The 21980-nt window shown below is 35.8% G+C and overlaps 1 protein-coding gene across 1 annotated transcript in view; it reads right to left on the bottom strand.

The window, feature by feature from the left end:
• ACBD6 (acyl-CoA binding domain containing 6) overlaps positions 1 to 21751 on the bottom strand; it is a 131585-nt gene extending 109834 nt beyond the window's left edge. The window contains exons 1-3 of the mRNA XM_069459385.1: positions 21196 to 21751; positions 15539 to 15603; positions 12444 to 12540 (exon numbers count right to left, since the gene is read on the bottom strand). Coding sequence (XP_069315486.1) covers positions 12444 to 12540; positions 15539 to 15603; positions 21196 to 21417 — 384 coding nt within the window. The 5' untranslated portion in view covers positions 21418 to 21751. The remainder of the gene's footprint in view (positions 1 to 12443; positions 12541 to 15538; positions 15604 to 21195) is intronic.
• Positions 21752 to 21980: the final 229 nt, after the last annotated feature.

The following is a 21980-nucleotide window of genomic DNA, read 5'->3' as shown; positions in this document are numbered from 1 at the left end:
ATAACATTCTCCAAAAATGAATGCATTTATTTTCAACTTGGTTAATAAAATATAATTCATGCAGCTGACAGATTCAATAATATATGGGGAAAAACTATTTTCCTACTCTAAAGGAATATGAATCAGACTTAACTAAATCAGTCCTATAAGAATCAAGCTTTACTACAGTATAGCCACACAAGGGAAATGTATTAATTTTTCCCTCTGAATAATTCCACTATAATTTTGACCTGGTCATTTATTCAACATAGTCTTCCATGTGCCATTAGTGAGTTATCACTAATACCCCCAGTAACACTAACACTGCATCCCATTTATTTTTTGGTAGCATATTAATAAAATTCTTGCCTCGGTTAAGTATATTTGATATAATAATAAAAATAATTTATATTTGCATTGCACTCTACAGTTTACCAACTGTTTTATACATATATAATTTCAATGAATTATAATCTTCCTTCACAACTTCAAAACATGACAATACACTACAAATCTCCAAAAGCAAATCATGTCAAATATTGTAAATAAGATTTTAACAAAAAAAGACCAATAGAAATATAAAAAAATTAACCTATCATTCTCTTCCTACCTTGCTCCAAAACAATTCTACATTAGCACTAGCACTGTTGGTTCATTTTTCCAATTTAAGCTTTCAAAAAGTGCATACTAAATTTCCCTATATTGTATTTCAATCAATTGCCTAAGCTGAGACTACAGTGTCATAAATAAAGAACCTAATCATAAATTTCTCTAAAGACATAAAATCAAAGACACCCAACACCTACAAATTAAATTTTTTTAAGAAACCCATGAACTAAACAATGAAATTATTATATGAAATTCCAGTTGATCAGTTAGTTAACCAGTCTACCTGAACAGACTTAGTTTTTACTCTCCACACTGATATTAAGATTACAACCATGTACCAAAATCATCTTGGTCTAGTCTTTTCATTTTATGTTTCTTATAAATTATGAAGCTATGGGAAAAAAGTCAATCCCCTTTCAGACGTTTGACTGCAAAAGCACTACTTAGAATAGCAATGATCTAAGTTATTTACATACAGGACTCTGCATGAAATGAGAGCTATCTGTAAAACAGCACAGACTTAAACTAGGGCACATATGACAACATTTCAAACAGTACCTAGATTATCTCAAGCCTCCCATGATTCTATATTCACACAGCTGACAAGGAACTCTAAAATACAGAAAATTTTTTTAAAGGCCTGGAAAAGACAACAACACAGTTTTTACAGTTTTTCATACAAACAAGTGCTACATCCACATCTCATCACAACCAGGCATTATGAAAGGTCACTTTGCTAGTGCTCATGATAAAGCATTTTTTAAAGAATATACGAAGTTAAAGTGATTTCTTTTTTTCAAAGACAGGGTCTCACTCTGTTCCCCAGGCTGGCATGAAGTGGTGCAATCATAGTTCACTTCAGCCTCGAACTCCTGAGCTTAAGCGATCCTCCTTGCCTCAGCCTTCTGGGTAGCCGAGACTACAGGTATGTGCCACCATACCCAGCTTAAATCGATTTTTAAAGCACATGATTAAAAAATGGTATTTAAAACCAAATTCCACTGTGTGAAGATGGGTAAAAATATTTAACTGCTCAATTTTTTTTGTTAAAATAAATCTATTTCTTAAAAGTGTTACTTGAAGTCTATTCTGTTTTCCAAAATTTCAGTACTTTTTGCATCAACCTGTGAATATAACTTAAATAGAAATTTGCAACTTAAGAATTTGTTCTCCTATTCATTTTGCAATTGATATTTCCTTGTTCCTAAATAATGCAAATTGAAAGTTTATCTGTCAGCTTGGAAGGAAGGAGATAATTGGCACTTCATTCTTTTCCAGTAGGCATAAGGTAATAAATTTAAAAACTGCAGATTTAAGCATAAAAATGATCAAACAAAAAACAAGTATAATTGGTATAGCAAATCATTCAATATACATGGTCTTCTGCCTTAGCAGAGGTTTATATCAATGTGTTTCTACAAAAATCTCTCACATATGTATGCACAAACGTTTGCAAACATAGAAAAATGTTTACAACTCTAATTACTAAAGTTATGCATTTAGTGATATTCTTTCTTTTTTTTTTTTTTTTTTGGAAACAGAGTCTTGCTCTGTCACCCAGGTTGGAGTGCAGTGGTGCTATCATAGCTCACTGCAGCCTTGAACTCCTGGGCTCAAGCCACCCTCCTGCCTCAGTCTCCCAAGTAGCTAGGTGCACACCACTGTGCCTGCCTGATTTTTAAAAAAAATTTTTGTACACACAGGGTCTCACTATGTTGCCCAGGCTGGTCTCAAACTCCTGGCCTCAAGTGATTCACCCGCCTCGACCTCCCAAAGTGCTGGGATTACAGGCACATGCTACTGTACCTGGCTATTTAATGATATTATTTCTGATGTTCTGAAATTTTAGGAACATATATATCTGTAGGGGAAGGCCTGACCTGGCAGGGTTCCAAAATACCTTTGCTCCATTTATCTTGGCCAGGCCCACTACAATGTCAGACCCTTCCTTTAAATTAAGATATCCTATGCTGGGCTAATTTGGGTACCATATATGTTAACTCTTCCATTACTTTATTATTCAGAGATGATGTTTAGGTGACACCTGGCAAAAATTAGACTATGAAAGAATGGTGCATACTTTACTGATAACACAAATGACTCAAGAGTATCAGAAAACAACAGCATCATGACTTACAGCAGATGCCAGCAGAAGTACCCCATCAGGCATCCCTGGAAACCATGAACCATAAAGCCAAAAGAGGTTAGTTGTTAGCCTAAAGAGAAATTTCCCCAATTTAAATTTTCATGGAAGACACTACAACCACAAAGGTGGCGTGTGTGTGTGTGTGTGTGTGTGTGCCTTTCTCACCAAAAACTGTCAAAAAAACCATCAGATCTTCCCATTCAGTTTTTCAAAGTCATAGGCCAATGATAGAGTAATTGAATTGGATGATTTCATGATTTTGTACCGATCAGCAGAAATGCTAGAGAAAGGAGCTAAAAGCTGAGTAATTTGGTATCTTGAGAATACTGGGAAAATCACATTCCAAAGTACATTAATTCTTTAAAAATTTCAGAAGATGACATATAATTAATCATTATTATTATAAGATTTCAGCAGGAATACTGCATTAGTTTATGCTAAGTAATGCAGCCTGAAGAGGCTCAATAAATCTTAGCTGAATGGAATCTCAAAGGACAAATTAACATAGTTACCCTCAGTTTTACAACACAAATAGATATGAAAACAAATACTATAGTACTTGGAGATATGGAAATCTGGTAGAGAACCATAGTAATAAACTAGAATATAGAATAATTCCAAAGAATAAAACATATACAAGAGAAATGCTCCATGGACTATAAAAATTAATATATAGAAAGAGCACAACGACTAAAATACTAGTAAAAATAATTTAATCAGCAACCATACAAATATTAGACATTTTAAACATTCAGTCTCTCAATATATAAAACTTCTGCACATGAACCAAATTTGGTGGGGCAGGGGGAAGGTACAGGAAGAGAAATCAAAAGTTATCAATCTAGGTTTATAATACAAAATTTTAATATCCCAAAATGTTAAAAATTATAAAAACTTTTAAAAGGGAGAAACAGTAAATTGCTTAAGCATTTTGTTAATTTAAACAATACAGATAGGATTATTTGGAATGCAGTGTTAATAACATGCAGACATAGGTTTGCTATTTTTCAGGTTTTAATGTACCTAATTTCTTGGTAACACCATCAAACTCTCTTTGCTGGAGTTACTAATATTAAATGCCACATAAAAGCAGGTAGTATGAGGGAGATTAAACACACACAAATGCACAGGTACACACACATATATACACACAAACCACCACCACCACTGAAATAGAAATTCTGGATTCACCTGATTAAAATATTTCTTATAATGTTTTACTTGTATTAAAAAGTTAGGTAATGTCCATATTAATATCTGTTTATATATATGCATATACACACACACCCCCATAGTCATTCTTATACATAATAGGGTTCAAATTATGAAATAATATTCATTCCGTGTTGAGATTTTGTCTCCCTGTAAATCTAAATATGAAAGTAATACTTCTAAATACTTCCAAAGACTATAAATTCTTATTGAAAACATTACAGAGACTTTGGTTTCAGAATAAAACATACATGGAAAGACCACTCTTCTATTCTTTCACAATTTCTAACTTAATAATTCTGCTAATATTCACTTATATCCAGTGACAAATACAAGAAGAAATAACACTATGTTGTCAAGGTAGAGTACAAAGCTATCTTGAAACACATCTGTAGTATATTTCTCTTTAAAAAGTTATAAAATGAGAGAGATACTAGTCTAGCTTAAATACAGCTGGAATTTATACTTGTTTTTAAAGGGGTAGGCAGTCCTAGAAAAAAGCATCAGATTCCGATAAAATAGGGCCAAATATCAATGTTGTTTCAGGAAATATTAATAAAACATAAAACATAACATATACCTGAAAAGCTAAAAAATCTTCCAAAATGTGGTGTGGGGAAAATAATGCAGGTACCTAAGTCAGGTAAGCCTAGGGTCTTACAAGTCTTGCCTTTGTACATTCTAGCTATAGGCTGGGTTACTTAATCTCTTGGTTAAATTAACCTTTCTGAGCCTTAGTTTCCTCATATGTAAGAAAAGAATAATAACATCCACTCTACAGGACTGCTAAAAAGACTAATTGAGTCTTTTACTCTGAATTTTATATATATGCACATATGAATGAATTTGCATGAAAGATACATACTTTTTAGGTACAAAATAGGCAAGACTAGAAATGATACATTCATTAAGTTTGGGGTATATAATTTCACTGATTTTTGTACTACTGTATTTTAAAGATAAATGGGGAGGCAGGCACAGTGGCTCACACCTGTAGTTCCAACTACTTGGGAGGCTGAGGCAAGAGGACCATTGGAGCCCAGGAGTTGAAGTCCAGCCTGGGTAACAGAGCAAGACACCATCTCTTAAAAAAAAGAAAAAAAGAAACGAAAAGAAAAGAAAGAAATAATAAAAGAATTCTTTTACAAAACAAAATTTTCGCTGCACAGGGAACAGGTTTTTAAATTTTCTATTAAATTTAGATCAAACGAAATTTATGTTGCTTATTTTTCTTAACTTACATGAATTGAATAGGAAAACAAAATCTTTTCCCAGTTTTAGTTCTCATCTATTATTCCAAATATACATTTTGAAATGTAAAGATTACACATTCTTTATTAAAAGAGCTTTCATTAAAATGTCTATTAACAGCAGATTAAAACATTTAATTTCTAACCTTACAGTTATTTTATTGTGTGTCTACAAGGGAAACAAACACAAAAAATAAGCACAAGTAAAAATCACAGTAATTTTAAACTGTGAAACACTGCCCTCTGTAGTCCACTGAATTAAAACACAACTCAATTTACTTAAATCACAATATTATACAGCTGAGGAATTTTGGATTTTCCTGCCTTGTTCCTAAAGCAAAATTCTTCTGCTCTATAAAACTTTTATTAAAACAAGATTATACTAGAGAAATGCCTATCTCAAACATTCTCCAACCTCAGTTAAAGTCTCTCCTCCCCTTTGGACTCACCCAAAGCTCAAGTTGCAGTTAAATATGGCATTAACTTTCATGTTCCTGCATAAAAATCACAATATTTAACCCAATTCATTCAGACAGAACATATATGAGCAAACATGGACACAATCCATATCAAAAAAGGAATAAAGATACTGAATTCAGAATTCAATTTACATAGGTTCTTAAACCAATCTTCTATTAACTTGGCACTATTACAGTTGATAAAGCTATATAAAGCAAAACTAAACAGACTATAGCACACTCAGCTATTAAGGTTATCTAGCCAAACTGCATTTTTGGGTAAAAAGACTCAAACTTTTCTTTAATCCTCCCTCGGCACCAAACATAACATGACTGCCCAGTAAGTTCAGTTCAACTTCTATTGACAATCTTCTATATTTCAGGTACAGTCTGGTACAGGGAGTATAAATATGAATAAGATATAATCTTAATTCTGGAAAAGTTTACAGTACTATGGGAGGGAAAGATAATTTCAATTCAAAGTGCAACGAAAGCATGGATCATAAAGGACATGTATTCTGCCTATTTCAGTATGGTACATGGAGTAAAAATTCCTGGAGGTAAAAATACCCTGAACTGAGTCCTGAAGGTAAGCATAAATTAATCTGGTAAAGAGAAGGTTTTCTAGACAGAGAAAACAACTGAACTAAGACTAGAAGGTTTGAAGAAACAGCAAGACATAGGGAAGTAGATATTAACAACTCTAGGCTGTGATTCAAAATAATTTGTGGGCCATGAAAACAAAACAAAAGCAGATGCCAGGACTCTGTCTCAGTAAATTTTAAGGAACCCTGGCACGAAGCTTGAACATCTGTATCTTTAAAGCTCCTTACAAGTGATTCTGACGTATGGCTAGGATGGTGAAACAACACAGTAAGAAAACACAAGCAGTCTGATAGTATCAGAACCTAAAATAAAAGATGGGGATAGAGAAAAAGTGGGACTGAAGTGTTGGTTATAAAGCAGATTATGGTGGGCTTTGTGTGTCATGCTAATTTAGCCTATAAGTGAAAGGAAACCACTTTTAAATAGGAAAAACATGATCAGATATATACTTAGATAAGTCATTTTAGAAACAATGTGGAGGAAAATTGAGAGGGACCAGACTCAAAACAAGAACACTTAGGAAGCACTGCGACAGCCTATGCAAGAGACAATGATATACTAAAACAGAAGCAGTAGGGATTGGAAGAAAGCGATGAATGTAGACTACTTTGAAGGTAAAATTAGTGAGATTTAGTAATTAATTAAATGGGCCACTAAGAAAAAGTGCTAAGAAAAGATTCAGGGATTACTCTTAGGTTTCTCAATTAAATAAACTAGGTATATGACAGTATCATTAAATAACATAAGGAATAAAGGAGAAAAAAGTTAAAGGCAAGAGAAGGGGATAGAGAATTGATGAGTTCTACTTTGGACTTAAGCTCAGCAATTTTTATAAAAAAATAAAAATCGGGAGATTTCACATAAAAATCAAAATTTCCTATCAGATCTATCACTAGGCATTCATAGCAATAACTGGTTGGAGCTAAGGTCCAATTCCCCTCTTTAAACTGTGCATGCACTTCACTGTAAAGCAGAGTTCCATGACTCTCTATGTATAAATCATGACCCACCTCATTCATTTATGTTAATGGCCTGGCCCATGAAGGCATTCGACTTTTTTAAAATCTTTTCTTGTGACCCTAGTCTAAAAATTCTAAGCCCTGACCAGGATTGCAAAAAAGATCAGGGCTAAAAAATAAATTTACAATCAATATAGGCTGTGGCTAAAACTGCAAGCATGGTAGGGAGATACACAGTTTTGAAAATTATCAACACAGGCTGAATCCTGGGACAAAACAATACCTAATCATGCATACTTCATGCTTTAGGATATTCCTATCACCTTAACAGTGGCATTTACTATACTCAAATCCTAATTCAAAATTCCTTTTCCCCATGTGTGTATATTTTAATCTCTTCAGCAACACCGTTAGTCCTTAATCACAAATGCTGAGTTTTCTATTTATTTCCAAGTAGTGTTTTTCAAGAATTACTACTAGCATCCGGTATATCTACATGCTCTATAAAGGCTAGTTGAATTAAATAAAGTAATCCCCTTATACTGAGCTTAACTTATGCCCTGGAACTTGAAGAAACAAAAGAAGAGCCAGAAGAGGATTAGAAATATATCCTGAGAGAAATGTAGAGGGATTAGTATTTACCCTGGAAAAGAGAATGAGAACGAAATTAGAATAATCAAAAAACTACTTATTAGGTATCTTCTATGGCATGGTCCTGTGCTAAACCTTGTAGGTGGTATTGTGGGAATACAAAGATGAATTCAACATGGTCCTTGGCTTTGAAGGGCCTATAGGCTAAAGGTAGTACTATCAAGTATAACAGTCAGATGAGGTTCTTTCTGAGATGAGAGTTTTAATACATGATAAAAATATAACTTAAGAGAATTATTTTCTAGCATAAACTAGAGAAAAGAAACCAAATTTAATACTAATACCTGATTGTCAACAAAAATTAAATATAAATAAGAAAAAAATCAAAGAAGATAAATTTCTGGCAAAAATAAACATATCTAATTGCATTTTAAAATATAAATTCCAAACGTATGACTGCCTTTATAGGTAAGTATATACTACATTTATGAATTTATCTATTCTGACTTTCAATGAATTTTTTATAGGTCAAAGATAAGTAGATGATGCTATAAAAACAACAGGTAAATGGTTTTGCAAAAGGCTAGATGGCTACTGGACAGCTAGATAACCACTTATTTGGCTACTGGAACAAAAGAGAGTGTCAGTTCTCCCATCTATGCTATTTATCTTCATGGACAACACACAAATATAACACAGTGGATGCTAGTCTAAATGTCATGAGACCAGTGAGGTGAAGAGAAATGAAGTTACTATTATAAGATACCAAGTAAATATAAAAGTTTTAAAGATCTAGGAAGTAAAAAAAAAAAAAAAAAAAAGCAAGAGAGAGAATCAAGGTATTAACAGTATCACTGAAACACAGGCAAAGCACTAGAAATTCCTGAAAATAAAAACACATCTTATTTATAATGAAATTTGCTCCCTCTGGTGGTCACTGAAGGTTTTACTAGGTATGAGTAGAGATGGAGGTAGAAGACAAAGAGAAATGAAATTTCAGGCACTAAGTTAACCTGTATGTCAGACGAAAAAAATGTTCAATTTTCAAAGAAAACTTTAAAAAACAGGAATTCAGAGTTGAGTGTTATGGAGGTAGCTCTGAGGATTACAGAAACAGTAACAAGTGAAAAAATACTTCTAGGGACTAGGACTGAATGTGTATGAGTGTGTGGGGAAAGGTACTTTTTTTAAAGTTTCATTTTATACTCTTCCACAATTTGAACTTTTTTCCCATATGCCTGCATTACTTTCATTAAAATATTATCTATCAGACAATACAGAGAAATACCTACATCTTTTACAAGTTCACAATCAGTGTATTTCCCTTCTCATTCAGAGTAAAAGCCATAATCCTTACAATAGACTTACACTGTGTGCCCAATCCTACTTCATATTCTATTTCTCTGCCCTTCCTTCCTATATACGTTCAGTCCTTCTTACAATGTGTAGAGCACACCAGGCATGATCCTCCTTTAGAGCCTCTGTAGAGAATGTTTTTCCCCCTGTACAGCTCACTCCTTCACTTACTTCAAATCTATGCTCAATGTAACCTTTCAGTGGTCCCTCCTTTGTAACCCCACCTCCTGTATGCCCTATCCTTCTCCCCTGCCTTCTCTCCATAATATTATCACCTTCTAATACACTGTAATATTTACTTACACCATATTTACTTATTTATTACTCACCCCTGTCAGACTGTAAACTCCCTAACAGCTGGGTTTGTTCTGCTGTATTCACTGCTGCTGTATTCTCAGCCCCTAAAACTGTAACTTGCAAACTTGCAGAAAATCAGTATACTGTTAACATGTGGAATGAATAACTGACCAGTATCAATCATACCTTAACAGATGTTAGAAAAAAATCCAAAATGCCTCATTTTATATTTGGTTCAACATGAAACAGTAATCCATTACAGATTAGGATAAATTTGAATTACATATGCAAAATACATGACATGGATCTTTTAATGAGGTCTGGAGAGAGATCATTAATATCATTAGGCAAAAAAAAAAAAAGCAGCCATTAATGTATATGCCCAAGTTACAAAATAAACTAAAATTGAATCATTCTGCTATTAGTACAAAAAAAAAAAAAACTTTGTATAGGACTCAAAAGAAACAGTATCGGGCTGGGCGTTGTGGCTCACGCCTGTAATCCTGGCACTCTGGGAGGCTGATGGGGGAGGATCGTTTGAGCACAGGAGTTCGAGACCAGCCTGAGCAAGAGCAAGACCCCCGTCTCTACTAAAAAAAAAATAGAAAGAAATTAGCCGGACAACTAAAAATATATACATGTAAAAAATTAGCCGGGTATGGTGGCAGATGCCTGTAGTCCCAGGTACTCGGGAGGCTGAGGCAGTAGGATTGCTTGAGCCCAGGAATTTGAGGTTGCTGTGAGCTAGGCTGACGCCACAGCACTCTAGCCCAGGGAACAAAGTGAGACTCTGTCTCAAAAAAAAGCATCTTTAACACCTGTTTGGATTTCCATAAAGAAGAACTACCTAACTATATGGAATCTGCAAGCATTTTTAAGAGTCACAGTTAATGAATTTTTACTGATTAATAAGGTATTGAAGGTAAGAAATCATAAATTCTGTCATTTATCAGAATTTATAAACTCAAATGCCTTCACAGGCCAGCCATCAGCAAAATCAAATATAAATCAATAGGGAAGAATGAGACCACAGTGACTGGACCTTAAAAGTACTCTGCCTAAAGGCATTCACGTTCAAGTTTTGTTTCATTTTCAAACACTGTGCCACATTTGTTCAGGCTGAGTCCGTCTCAGGGAGAACGTGTTTTGTTTTGACCGTTGACCTTGGGATTTTAAGCCCTTGTACAACTTTTATAATAGGTACTTGTGTGCATATGTGGTGCTTTATAAAAATAATAAAATGAAAGATTTCTGAAAATGAAATTCATGCACATCAAAAACATTAGGAAATTTCTGGCAGGGTGTGGTGGCTCACGCCTGTAATCCCTGCACTCTGGGAGGCAGAGGTGGCTGGATCATTTGAGCTCAGGAGTTCGAGACCAGCCTGAGCAAGAGCAAGACCCGGTCTCTACTAAAAATCGAAAGAAATTAGCTGGAAAACTAAAAATATATAGGAAAAAAAAGTAGCTGGGCATGGTGGCGCATGCCTGTGGTCCCAGCTACTCGAGAGGCTGAGGAGAGGCTGAGGTGGGAGGATCACTTGAGCCCAGGAGTTGGAGGTTGCTGTGAGCTAGGCTGACGCCACAGCACTCTAGCCCAGACAACAAAGTAAGACTCTGTCTCCAAAAAAAAATAAATAAATAAATAAATAATCAGAAAATTTTTCATTGACTTCCAAAAGGCAATTATATCATTAAAGATATCCTAAGTTGGTTTATCTCTTTCCTTGTACTCTTAATTAAGATACACTTTTATATGTCACAATATATAATCTCTTAAGGGGTCTAACACTCGAGATTTTAAGACTTCATGATTGATGGAACAAAATTCCTTGGTACTAGTAACAACTATGTACTCATGAAATAATTTAATTATTACAAAAACCTTGAAAATTGTTGAATTCATTCACTGCTAAAATGTTTGGCCTAAATATTTTGATTAAAAAAAATTCAGTTTGCATTTTTAACATGATACAATGTAGCCTTTATCCCACTGAAATATCTGTCAACCATGTTTTTAATATTTTTAAATAAAATAGCAACCCTACGTTTACTGACTTCTTTCTAGATGGTCTCCAATAAGCATAAGAGAAAAACAGAGTATATTTAAGTGAACAATATCCAATGCTCCCAGAGTCCAAAGTAATCTCTTCTTCTGCTGGATTCCCTTGCATTTGCATTATTATTGTTTTATACTATTTTTTTTTTTTGTGAGACAGAGTGTCGCTTTGTTGCCCTGGCTAGAGTGAGTGCCGTGGCATCAGCCTTGCTCACAGCAACCTCAAACTCCTGGGCTTAAGTGATCCTACTGCCTCAGCCTCCCGAGTAGCTGGGACTACAGGCATGCGCCACCATGCCCGACTAATTGTTTTCTATATATATTTTTAGTTGGCCAGATAATTTCTTTCTATTTTTAGTAGAGACGGGGTCTTGCTCTTGCTCAGGCTGGTCTCGAACTCCTGACCTCGAGCGATCCACCCGCCTCGGCCTCCCAAAGTGCTAGGATTACAGGCGTGAGCCACTGCGCCCAGCCTGTTTTATACTATTAAACATGTATTTTGATATGTTTTATCTTCTCTATTTTATTTTAAACTACATAACTGCAGAAATATATCTTATTCATTTTCTATCCTTATTAATAAGCATTCTATATCTGTATAGAAAGTACTCATAAAAAAAAAATCCAAGAAGAAATTTCTTTTTCCCAGGATTACAATGATGATCTCAAGCTAACTCTTTCAAATTCTGACATGATTTATGCTTTTAAAAATTCTCTATAATTCAGAGACATTCTCACAGCATCAGTAGCTGGTTATGTTCATTTTTAAGCAATAGTATTCTTAAATAAATATTGCAATAACTATAAGTTTTAAGAAAGAAAAACCTTAAGCATCTTACTTAAGCCTAAGCTTAGTTTTAAACATTTATTTGAGAGAAAGGTAAGTTTTTAGAAAGTATTATTTACAATCATTAAGTCTTACCTGAGGATTCCAACCTGGATCTAAATTTTTAACTACTGCAATATATTCCTGCATTGCTTGCCTGGGGCTTGAATCACCGAGTGCTTTCCACGCTTCCCTACAGTGTAGAATATCCAAAATGACCTGTCATTAACTATGTAAATAACACAACAGCATCTTTCTTTTTATTATTAAAAAATTTTTATATACATTTCAAGGGTATAGATGTAGAGACAATAAGCTATGCACAGAGGAGAAGCCCTCTCTTTTTGCATTTACACTGGTCTACAGCAATATAGACCTTATCACTCCTAAGAAGCCTTTTTAGGTAATTTTTTTCCTAATCTGCCCCCCCACAAGTTTTTTTTTTAATATTTTTTTATTTCTTTAATTTCCAGATAATTTCTTTCTATTTTTAGTAGAGACGGGGGTCTCACTCTTGCTCAGGCTGGTCTCGAACTCCTGACCTCGAGCGATCCACCTGCCTCGGCGTGAGCCACCGCGCCTGGCCCCCCCCACCCAAAAATTTTAATAACACAGATATACTGCACATCTGTTGAATTTTAAAAGACTACAAACCATTGTAATCTAAGATTTTATCACTCCTCAAAACCCAATTTTCACCCCTGTTGAAAATATAAGGTCTACAGACCAATAGAGGCAGTTCCCATCTTATAAATTAACTGTACTTTTGGCATTTTAGTAGTATGGAAATTAATCATCACACAAAAAACAATATCCCCTGGGAAAATGTATCAAACTTTTTACTTCAAATGCAAGAAATCCACCTTCCCTTTCTGCTGTTACCTCATCTATAAGCTACCAATAGCTAATCCTGAGGCCTCGGTCAGGGACTTCAAAAGTGAGGAATAGTGAGGGCAGAAATAAGAATATTAATAAGAGCAGTTCTCGCCCTCTCCCTTTCCCTAAAAAAAAAAAAAAAAAAAAAAAAAAAAATAACAACTAATGAATCAGAAGGTAGGGACTTCCTATAGTATAATACCGAAAGTAACATTTCAGTCCTGAGTCCCCTTTCTTTTTTTCTGCAGGCCACCACAATAGGCCTCCTTGGTTTTTCCCTACCAATTCCTTCTACTTCCAACCAGGGTTTCTCTGTGTCCTTTATCCACTGTAAAACAGAACTCAGTTCCACAGTTTTTTCACTCTCTTCCTGCTCTGATGATGAACATAACATCTTTCTAAGGTTTCTAAATTTATTTTCATTCAATCTCTTGAGAGTTACTTGTATACATCTTAACACTCTACCCCTAAATATATCAGCTTATACAAACTCAGGAAATTTGTCATCAATACTATTAGATAATATGGAGACCACAGATTTAGATTTCCCTGATTGTCCCAATAATGTTCTTTGTGGCTTTCTTCTCCCAGACCAGGAGCCAAATCAAGATTCAAATATAGCACTGAGTTTCATATATCTTCAGCCTTTTTGTCTTCCATGGTATTGATAGTTTTTAAGAGTCCAAACCAATTGTCAATTTGGATTTGTCTTTTTATTTCCTCACCTACATAGTGTTCTTGTCAAAAATTATTAATCATGACTAAAACCAGGTTAAATATTTCAGTAGCAACAATATGTAGGTGACATGTCCTTTACAACGCACCATATTTGGGGTTTGTTCCTGTGGGTTTATCCCCTCATCACTAAGACTGATGACTTGGTAAAAGTAGTGTCTGCCAGTTTTTCTCCTTTGTAATTAGTTAAGTAAATCATGGGTCAGCCTATAACCCACAGTTTTGTCCCCCAATAGTTTTCATCTAATGTTTTAATAATAGATTTCCCCCGTAATTTTTCCCCAATAGTTTTTCATCTAATGTTTTAGCATGCATTGATGATTCTTGCCTGAATTATTATTATGGTGGCTATAAAATCTAAACTTGTTTTAATTGCTAAAAACAATGGAGAAACAGGCAAAGCACAGGGAAAAAATTAATGAAGTTATAAAATTTCATAAATTAAAACAAAATCTCACAGTAAAATTATATCAGGCATTCTCTAGAACAGTCACAGATGCCAGTTAGAGAACTGTTTGTTATCATCAACCAAGAAAACTTGTGCCAGAACATAAATCAATGCACTGCTTCCTTCACTAAGAATGCTCTACACAAAAAAAAAGTCAGCTGAACTAAACAGTGTGGTTAGTGACATAAGTGATTTACATTCAAGTTCAAGTTCTTTATCTCCTTACAGTTGGGTAACAAACAGTTGGCAGACAGGCAATTTATCCAGGGATCAAATTTTGTGTAGGACTTCTCTAGAATGTAAAGTCAGAATCCATCTTTTGAGCACTTCCCCTCTACATAGCCATATTTCATATATATTTTTTTTAAAACTCTACCCCTCTATATTTCTTTTAATTCCAGGGCTGATGCTCCAAAGTATTCCCTTTCATAACTAAGATTCCCTATTGTATGCAACTTCTCTTTTTTCACTTAGACAAGGTAAGAAAATATAAGGCCTCATAAATAACAACACGGAGCCTCTGAATTATAAGTAAAAAAAAAAAAAAAAAAACTGGGGGAGAGCATAATCTTTTTACATATTCAGAGGTAGACTCAGTATCTTGTTTTGGGTTTTTTCCCCCCCTTCTTTCAAGAGGTTATTATAAGCACTATTTAATGTGGTGTGGGTGGGGCAAGGAACAGAAGACTATCAAGAGACAAGAAGATAAAATTGGAGCAGGGAAGTAGAAGAGTGAAAAATGGGGATTTATTCTGCTCTTCTGCCTTCTCATCCTCCTGGCCTTCCAAAGATCCCTCCAGAGGGGAGAAGTGGTGACTCATTAGGGGCTGTACGGTAGGAAAGGAAAATCTTAAGCAATAGCTTGTTATCATTACTATGTTACTATAAACATGTAAGGAATGTATGTCTGTTGTGAACTACTTATATACCAATATCCTGGCATAAGAATCCTTTAGGAGACTTAGCTAAAGCAGATTCTTTTAATCCCTCTCCCAGTTGCCTGTCATTAGGACAGTCTACAGCAGAGAGAGATTAATATTAAAAAAATTCTTTAATCAGCTCACTACTCTCTAACTCCTGAACACCCAAACCATCCCCAACCACCTCACTAAAGATGCTAAGAATTTCTTACCATTTTTGCTTTCCTTCAAAATCAAAGAAGCTTGGTTTAGGAGTATTGCAATTTCCAACTTTGACCTAAATGAGGGGACAAAAAATCAAGAACTTATTTTTCAAAGAAATATTTGAGAAACTCTTTTCAAATTTATTATGTATATTTTGTAACTATAGGTTACAAGCATTTACTCTATATGGAATAACAAAATTTAATATTCTTTGCAAAAGCAAACAAAAAAACCCAAACAAATCAAACTTTACAGAAAGCTGCTTTGGCTCTCTGCATAAAATAACTATTATCTAATACCGTAATACAGAAATAATATGGGTGACAAACAATTGCATTCCTAAATTAGACTAATTATACATAAGACAAATTATCAATATAGACCATGTAATCTTTATTACCACTTATAATATAACTTTTAAACATGCAATTAACAAGCTTTAAAGTTCAGTTTATCAGAATTCATAAGATTGTTCCTTCATGTTGAGTCTCATAACTCTATTAGCATTTTATCTCTCCAAAATTCCAGGATAAAGTATACTATTTTAAAAGTGTCCAATTATGAAATTCATTAACATACATTTAGATGCCAAAAGCCATTCAAAAAAATTTCAAAGGTTCTCAAGAACAATATAAATTCTATTTTTCCACAATAATCTTCTCTTATTTGTTGTCAATACTTATTTTAAGCCTCAAATGACATTTGTAAACTATAGAGTGATAATTTTCATTGTGAATAAGCATAAATGAAACTCATACAAGTGCAGATTCATTATACAGCCAGATTCCCACTGCCAGAAGTAACCTCCCTTCCTTATGAACTCCTATAGCACTTACTCTATTTATTTCTTAACGTACTTTTCACTTTTTCTACCTTATGTTAGAAAGTTTTATGTAAAGCCTCTATTAGAACAGAGCCTCTAACTGTTCTTAACTCACCCTCAGTACCTATGTACTTCTCAGGGACGTTCCCACTATCTCCTATTACTCTTAAACACTTGCTTGAATTTTGCTAAAATCTAACTGATGCCTTTATCTAACCAGAATGATATACTGACTGACTTAGGGATTTTTAGTTTGGTGTTTTGCTCGTTATTCCACTCACCTGAAATGCCTGCTCTTCTTCACTCAGCTTTTCAAAATGCTACACCCCCTCCAATCCTATTCAAAATTCAGATTCTAAGAATACTTTTGATCTACAATGATCTCATCCACCTCTGAATTCATAGGAATTGTCACCTCTATAATTTGCTTAGTAATTAATCACATGGCCCCTTGGCTGTTATTAAAATGTACACTTACATAGGGACAGCCCTATTATGATGGGATGGAGGGAAGAAAGGGTAAGAGAGAAGGAGCTGCATTTCTTGAACCACCACCATGAACAAACACTTCACGTATGTGATCTCACATGAACCACACAATAATCCCACAAGGTATGCCATTACAAACTCATTCTATAAATTAGGATAGAGAAGCTCAAGAGGGTTGTCTCAGTTACAAATTAGTAAATCCAGACTTAGCTGTTAGAATTTAAATCCAGGGCCGTTTGATTCCCAAGTTCAATCTATCTTTACTACTTATCATTCTGAGTTAAATGCTAGAGTCCGGGCTTCAGTCTGGCATCTGAAATCACATGAACTACTGGATTATTAGAAATATGAAATGAGGTAAACTATATAAACTATAAGACATCATAAAAATAGCAATTATTAATATTTTTGTTTTTTTATCCAGACAATAATAGCCAGTGGCAGAAATAAATGCCAATATCTGTTCTCCATTTCTCCTACAGTAATAGAACTCTCTAGCTGGACACATGGTAATCCAGCTAAACGTTATGTGTGGCCTTGCAACTTCTCCCTAGGTTCTGGGGATTAAATGTGTGCAAAAGTAATAAAAAAAAAAAAAAATCTTCCTTATAAAGAAAAGGGGCTTGTCCTCCTCTTTTGCTTTGTCCTGGCTAGAACATGTATGTGGTGATGGCAAGTCACCTCAGACCATGAAAAAGAAACTTAGGGTGGCAGTTTTCAAACTTTTTGGTCTTATAATCCCTTTACACTCTTAGAAATTAAAGGTTCCAAAGAGCTATCATTTATATGGGTTATATCTATTGATATTTACCACACTAGAAATTAAAACTGAGACATTTAAAAAATATGTATTAATGCATTTAAAATAACAATAATCCCATTACATGTTAACATAAATTTTTGGCCGGGCGTGGTGGCTCACGCCTGTAATCCTAGCACTCTGGGAGGCCGAGGTGGGCGGATCGTTTGAACTCAGGAGTTGGAGACTAGCCTGAGCAAGAGCGAGACCCCATCTCTACTACAAATAGAAAGAAATTATATGGACAGCTAAAAATATATATAGAAAAAATTAGCTGGGCTTGGTGGTGCATGCCTGTAGTCCCAACTACTCAGGAGGCTGACACAGGAGGATCCCTTGAGCTTAGGAGTTTGAGGTTGCTGTGAGCTAGGCTGATGCCATGGCACTCACTCTAGCCTGGGCAACAAAGTGAGACTCTGTCTCAAAAAAAAAAAAAAAAAACAAACATAAATTTTTATGCCAAAAACCTAAATTTGAATAAGCATAGTTATCTGTGAATTGTTCTGTTAGGTAAAAATGATGTTCCATAGAAAAAAGTAGATAGTTCAGTTTGCAACTCAGAAATTACACAAGCACTTTTCCTCAAAGTAGCCAACATAATTCAGTATGCAGCAGAATTGCCTTGCTTGTGTGTACCTCCCATCTCATCACAAAATATTTAAAAGACTTGTCTCAAGGGTTAACATGTAATGGAAATAAATTTTTACTATTTCATCAAAGACATTTTTAAGTGAAACTGGAGTTCATTTTTATTCTGAGTACATGGTGGTAAAAAAAAACACGACTATTAACAGTTTGCTCCTAGGGCCTTGATTCATGCTAAGGCATCAGCAGTTTTATCCATCATAATAGCATAGGAAAAAGGTAAATAGTGTCTTAGCATTATTATAAAAATAATTTCGACCTTAGGGATCCATGGACCACAGTTTGAGAACTGCTGCCTTAGGGGATGGCTGAGCCAAACAGAAAAAGCTTAGGCTTCTGGATGATCTCATGAAGCAGAGCCACCCTACCAGCCCTGGATCACCAGACCATTCCGTGAAATGAAAACAAAAGTTCAGCAGCTGACCTTGTAACCTAACTGACACAGAAGCTTTTATAATTCCCAAATTCAAAGAACAATCTGGATTCAGAAAAGACTGGGAAATTAAAACAATAAGATTTTAGGACATCATGAACAGCAGTTTTCAAACCATGAGATAATGAATTATAAGCTATGAAGCAGAGGTATAAAATGTACCACTTTAAGAGAGCATCTAAACTCTGTTCTGATATATCCAGTGCCCTCGAAAGACTATTTCAGCAAAGGTTGCCAATGACAGATGCCAATGAATCAAGTGTGCCCAGGTTAAAGTAGGAGGGCACACTCAATATTCTCACTTGTTCTGTGCTGAAGGCTCCTATAAAATGATATCAAAAGGAATTCAAAATGGTCATTGCTCTACAGTTTTCACAGGTGTCAATTAGTTATCTTTTGCTGGAAGAGTGTAAGCTAATGCACAGAGGCACCAAAAAACTGTTAATTTGTTTGATCTTTTTGAAACTTCATTAAAAGATGATTTTAAAGCCATAGGCTTATCTGAGACCAAAAAAGCTATGACGCTAGGTAAGTTTAGAGCTCTGTTAAGAAAATAAGGTTCATATCTCACCTTATTTTTATTTTCCTGCCAACAACCTTACCTCATTCAGCCTAAAAAATAGGGTGCTATTCCAAGTACATGATGTTATTTTATGATAAATTTTAATCCAACATGCAGAAATTACATTGGACTTTCAACTTTATTATTCTATCAAAGATGCTACTTTCAACAGAATTCTGTTAAAAATACAATATTTAGGAGACTGATGAAAACTGTGGCCCTCTGTCATATCTAAGCAAGCATAATCTTATTCTCTAATAATGAAGAATTTTCAGATACAGAATATCTCAGGAATGTCAAGTTCTTGAAAGGATATGGGACACTCGTCCTTCAGACTATCTGGATAAAGTGAATATACCTGATACAGAGTGGTTGCCAGTTGACAGGTGACTGAAGTTCACTGATGACTTGGAAATCAGATATTTAATAATGACGACACTAATAGCAAGAAAGGAAGGAGGGGAGGGAGGAAGAGAGGGGAAAAAAAAACAATGTTCTCTAGGGAGTTTGGAGAAAATTAGAATTAGAGAATCAGCGTGGACATGTTATAGGTCCTAGCACAATGCTCAGTATTATACTTGCTAAATAATCAAAAGTTTCATACTAATGCTATTAGGACAGGCTAAGTGACCAAAGAGAAAATAGATATCCAGAACTTTTGCAAGAAAGCTAATCCTAAGGTTAATTTGGAGGCAATTTTCATTCAACTACAATTTATACCATTTGTTCCTGCTAACCTCTCAGGTCACATTAATCGATGTTCATAACAATGACCATCAGTTTTCAAAAGAAGGTTCATCTATATTCAGTTAAAGAATACAGGAGGACCCCCCCCCACACACACACAATTTTTTTTTTTTTTTAAAGAATACAAGGAGAAACAGGTAATTATACCAAGAGGGGGAAAAAACATTAAAAATTCAATAAAATAGAATAGCCTATCATCCAGAACTCCATTTCCTCCAGTATTCCAAAGATCTGGAATTTTCCTGTCAGTGATTTTTCAGATGTTTAAATCCAGACTCCTCAAGTACTCTGTAAGCCTCTTAAGGGTTAAATGTCAAGAAGATTTTGCTTCTTTGCATTCTCTGTAGGCACAACACCCAAGTGTGTTGCATATAAAAGATGCTGAACAAATATTTGAATAAAATGATAAAGCAATTATTTTTCCTTCTAGTACCTAACCAATGACTCTCGGAATGATAAATTAGACGCCCTATATGAATAACTCACACGTTTCTCTATTTCCAAGTAAAGTTCAGAACCTTAGCGTCAGGAGCTACAATCCAGTTCTGACTGATGTATCTTTATGATCTTAATTAAGCAAGTTGCCTACTCTTTGGGCTTCAGTTTCCTTTTCTGTAAAAGAAGAGGATTATTTCATCTGGTGTTTAGTAGCTCTAAAATTTTTATGATTGTATTGAACTGACAGGAATATATTCAACCACAATAAAACCGAAGATATTTAGGGTTTAAAAAAAAAATCACAATAAAAGTAGTAATACTGTATTTTGTATTGCATCATCTTATTTATTACAATCATATTATTCTCTTGGATCTAAAAATATTTGTATTAACATTACCATATTTACTTTCACATAGCCCTTTGGTAAGAGTAAATGAATGATAAATCTTTCCTCATTTTGTAAAGGTTTGGAGGCCAGTGAAGTGCACTATGTCGGAGAAGACACAGAAAAACTGTCATTCAGCGTCCAGCTAAATAACTATCACTTCTAGGATAGCAGACGGATCTTTTCTATGTCCAGAATGATGCTAATTCCAAGCAGATGATCAAAAAACAAAACACACATACACAAACGTCATTACACCTAGCCATTAACCATACATGTTTGCTATCAGGTTTTGGAGGTCGGATGTCTTTCTCTTGCATCCACCCCTTCCCTGCCACTTTACCTGTTTGTACCTGGCATACAGGTACAGGAGCTGCTCCTGGCTGGCCACCTGAATTAGGCCCTGGAGGTGCGCGGCAGCTTTCTCAAACAGCTCTGTCAGGCTCCTGGACTCCTCGGTCTCAGGGCTATGGGGGGATTCCACATCACAGGAGTCATCCTCTGAGCTCAGCTCCCCACCGCTGTCGCCTGTGGTGGCCCCCGCAGGCAGGAATGGTGAGGCCATGTCTCCTTGCTCGGTCAGTCCCTCTGAGTCAGGTCTGTCCTCCTGATATCGGGTGTAACGCCGGCTTGGGGCCCTGGCCGACCTGTCTGGGTCCCGAGCCCGAGCTCAAGTGGGACCCGAGCTCGCTCACTCCACGCTCCCTCACGTAACTCTGCCTCCCGCCCACTTCTACTCCTTGCGCTTGCGGGGCAGGCTCTACTCCCCTCTGCTGCGCTGCCCAGTTCACCGGGTCTCCTCGGGCTTCCCTCTGCCTAACACTGCCCTCGGGTCGCCCGGGGACCCTCCAACGGCGCCGGGGTCCAGAGGAAGCGCGCCAGGGTGTGGGAGAGGCGAGGCGCGCGGCTGGCGAGGGGTCGGCGGGGGCGGGGCGCCGTGCGCGCGGGCGGCGTGCGCGTTTGCGGCGCGCCACTCGGTTGGGCCCGCTCAGCGCCGGTAGGGGCGGTCTGGTCGTCCGTCCTCAGACGCCCTCCCCTGCAGGGAGCCTGTGGGGTGGCGCTGGGGGGACGCTGCTTGGAGAAACTGCACTCAGTTGTTAGGGTGTCTGTTAATCGCTTCATTGACAT

Source organism: Eulemur rufifrons, chromosome 27, assembly GCF_041146395.1.
Source record: "Eulemur rufifrons isolate Redbay chromosome 27, OSU_ERuf_1, whole genome shotgun sequence".
In the NCBI taxonomy this organism is placed as follows: Eukaryota; Metazoa; Chordata; class Mammalia; order Primates; family Lemuridae; genus Eulemur; species Eulemur rufifrons.
Note: the sequence above shows the minus strand (reverse complement) of the source record. Positions and strands in the feature narration are given on the sequence as shown.